The 2,835-nt window shown below is 41.7% G+C and overlaps 1 protein-coding gene across 1 annotated transcript; it reads right to left on the bottom strand.

Annotated features, from left to right (window-relative positions):
- Nucleotides 1–827: 827 nt before the first annotated feature.
- On the bottom strand, nt 828–2,429 carry LOC138870852 (uncharacterized). Its single transcript, XM_070148692.1, has 4 exons — nt 2,299–2,429; nt 1,447–1,650; nt 1,141–1,332; nt 828–1,092 (listed from the first exon to the last, which is right to left on the bottom strand). Exons 1-4 carry the CDS (start codon nt 2,427–2,429, stop codon nt 828–830), a joined length of 792 nt encoding a protein of 263 aa, XP_070004793.1.
- Nucleotides 2,430–2,835: the final 406 nt, after the last annotated feature.

Below are 2,835 nucleotides of genomic sequence, written 5' to 3'. Positions count from 1 at the left end.
AGTGCCTAGTTGCGGCACTAACTTAGGGTTCAAAATCATTTGCTTTTAAGTTCAATATTTCACCTTAGCAAGGTTACTATGTGATTTCCCATTGTTTTTAACCACCTAATTCTACTTTAATCGAAGAATTAATTACCCTAACCTAACCAATTGAAGAAAATACGGGAATACTAGAATAAGAGACAAGAAAAACAAAAAGTAGAGGAGAATAACCAAATTAAGCAATTAAAAAGAAGTTAAGTTACCCATTGTGAGATGAAATGAAGATTAATGAATCCAAGCAATTAACTACGAGCAACAGGGGTGACGAACAATGCTTTATGAGTTCTGAGAGTTCAATGATCGAAAAATGTAAAAGGAGGGCCTCAGGCCCTATTTATAGAAAATGACCTGGGGCCCAGCTTACCAACCCAGTGCGGACCGCACAAAATGGACTGTGGTCCGCACTACACGGCATGCTTCAAGTTTGATAAGCCAACTCACTGTGGTCCACACAAAATGTCATGCGGCTGTAGTGGTCCACCGCGGACCGCACAAAATGTAATGCGACCGTGGTGGAAAACTTCAGAGAGTTGGAAATTTCATCCTTCATCAGTGCGGCCCGCACTAAATGTAGTGCGTCCGCATTGAAAACATCAGAGACCTGACACTTTTTCCACTATATCCTTCACTGCATCAACACAATCCCGTAGCATCTCACAACTAGTTAGTCCAAAAATAAATCCTATACTACCATAAAAATCAAAGAGAAAAAAAGAAAAACACATGGGTTGCCTCCCATGAAGTGCCTGATTTAATGTTGCGGCACGACGCAAGTTACAATCAAATCATTTGAGATGAAGAAGTGTCACTACATAGCTGTCATCAGTTTTTCCCAAGTAGTGCTTGACCCTATGCCCATTCACTCTAAAAACTTCCCCATTTTTGGTCACACACACCACTTCAAAAGATCCACTCCATTTTGATTTAAGCTTTCCCGTAAACAGAGGTAACCGAGAGTTAAACAAGAGAACCAAATCATCAACTTTGAACTCCTTGCTACGAGCATATTTATCATGAAGGTACTTCATCTTGTCCTTGTACAAGGATGAACTGTTGTAGGCATGGAATCAGAATTCATCAAGTTCATTAAGCTGCTACACATGAAGATTAGCTACAACATCCAATTCAAGATTTAGCTTCCTCAACGCCCACATGGCCTTGTGCTCTAATTTGACCGGTAGATGGCAAGTTTTCCCAAACACCAACCGATACGGAGACATACCAATTGGAGTCTTGTAAGCAGTCATATAAGGCCATAGAGCGTCATCCAACTTCTTTGACCAATCAGTCCTATTTGCATTGACCGTCTTTGACAATATGCTTTTGATTTCCCTGTTGGAGACTTCAACTTGACCACTTGCTTGAGGATGATAGGGAGTAGAAACTTTGTTACTAACACCATACTTTGAAAGCAAAGTGTCAAAAGCTCTATTGCAAAAATGAGACCCTCCATCACTTACGATTGCATGAGGAGTTCCAAACCTTGTAAAGATGCTCTTCTTGAGAAATGCAACAACACTCCAGGCCTCATTGTTGGGTAAAGCCACGAATTCGACCCACTTTGAAACATACTCCACTGCCAAAAGAATGTATGTGTTCTCATACGAGCTAATAAATGGGCCCATAAAGTCAATGCCCCATACGTCAAAAATATCAACCTCAAGGATGGTATTGAGAGGCATCTCATCTTTCTTCAAAATTCCACCCGCTCTTTGACATTCATCACACCTCTTCACAAGTTCACTTGCATCTTTGTACAAAGTTGGCCAATAAAACGCACAACTAAGAACTTTGGAAGTCGTCCTCACCCCGCCATGATGACCACCATAGGGAGAGGAATGACAAGCCTCTAAGATACTCAATTGCTCTTCCTCTGGGACACATCTTCGGATCACACCATCCGTGCAAATCTTGAACAAGTATTGCTCATCCCAATAGAAATCTAAACTATCATGCTTGAGCTTCTTCCTTTGGTTAGAAGAGAGCTCACACGGGATTATACAAGTCACAAGGAAATTAGCAACATCGTCAAACCATGGCATATCAATCATCGACACTGAAAGGAGTTGTTCGTTGGGAAATGAATCATTTATCTCTAGGCCGTCACAAGGCCTCCCCTCATCCTCCAAGTGGGACAAGTGGTCCGCCACTTGGTTCTCACTACCCTTCCGGTCCACAATCTCCAAATTAAATTCTTGAAGTAACAAGACCCATCGCATCAGTCTAGCTTTGGAATCCTTCTTCGTCATCAAGTACCAGAGTGTGGCATGGACAGTATGAATAATAACCTTAGCACCTATAAGATACAGCCGGAATTTTTCCATTGTAAACACAATAGCCAAAAGTTCTTTCTCGGTCACCCTGTAGTTCACTTGAGCATCATTCATTGTCTTGCTCGCATAGTATACCGGATGAAACATTTTGTTCACTCTTTGACCCAAAACCGCCCCAACCGCAACATCGCTTGCATCACACATGAGCACAAAGGGCAAGCTCCAATTAGGTGCGGTAATGATAGGAGTGGTGGTCAACTTATGCTTGAGAAGTTCAAAGGCTTGCATACATTTTTCATCAAACACAAACTTAGCATCTTTTTCCAACAACTTGCACAACGGATTCACTACCTTCGAAAAGTTTTTGATAAATATCCAGTAGAACCCCGCATGCCCAAGAAACCTTCGAACTCCCTTGACAGATGTAGGGGGAGGGAGCCTTGAAATCACATCAATTTTTGCTTTGTATACCTCAATACCATGCTTTGAAAATTTATTCCCAAGAACTATGCCCTCTTCC

The sequence above is a fragment of the Nicotiana sylvestris genome, chromosome 6 (assembly GCF_000393655.2).
Source record: "Nicotiana sylvestris chromosome 6, ASM39365v2, whole genome shotgun sequence".
Lineage (NCBI taxonomy): Eukaryota > Viridiplantae > Streptophyta > Magnoliopsida > Solanales > Solanaceae > Nicotiana > Nicotiana sylvestris.
The sequence above is the reverse complement of the archived record's forward strand: the minus strand, read 5'-3'. Positions and strand labels throughout refer to the sequence as shown.

Coding starts and splice junctions, on each gene's coding strand:
- LOC138870852 (XM_070148692.1), bottom strand. CDS start 2,429: ATGAATGATGCTCAAGTGAACTACAGGGTGACCGAGAAAGAACTTTTG. Junction 1,651..2,298: donor ACTGTCCATGCCACACTCTG/GTACTTGATGAC, acceptor CCCATTTATTAG/CTCGTATGAGAACACATACA. Junction 1,093..1,140: donor GTTGTAGCTAATCTTCATGT/GTAGCAGCTTAA, acceptor TGCCTACAACAG/TTCATCCTTGTACAAGGACA.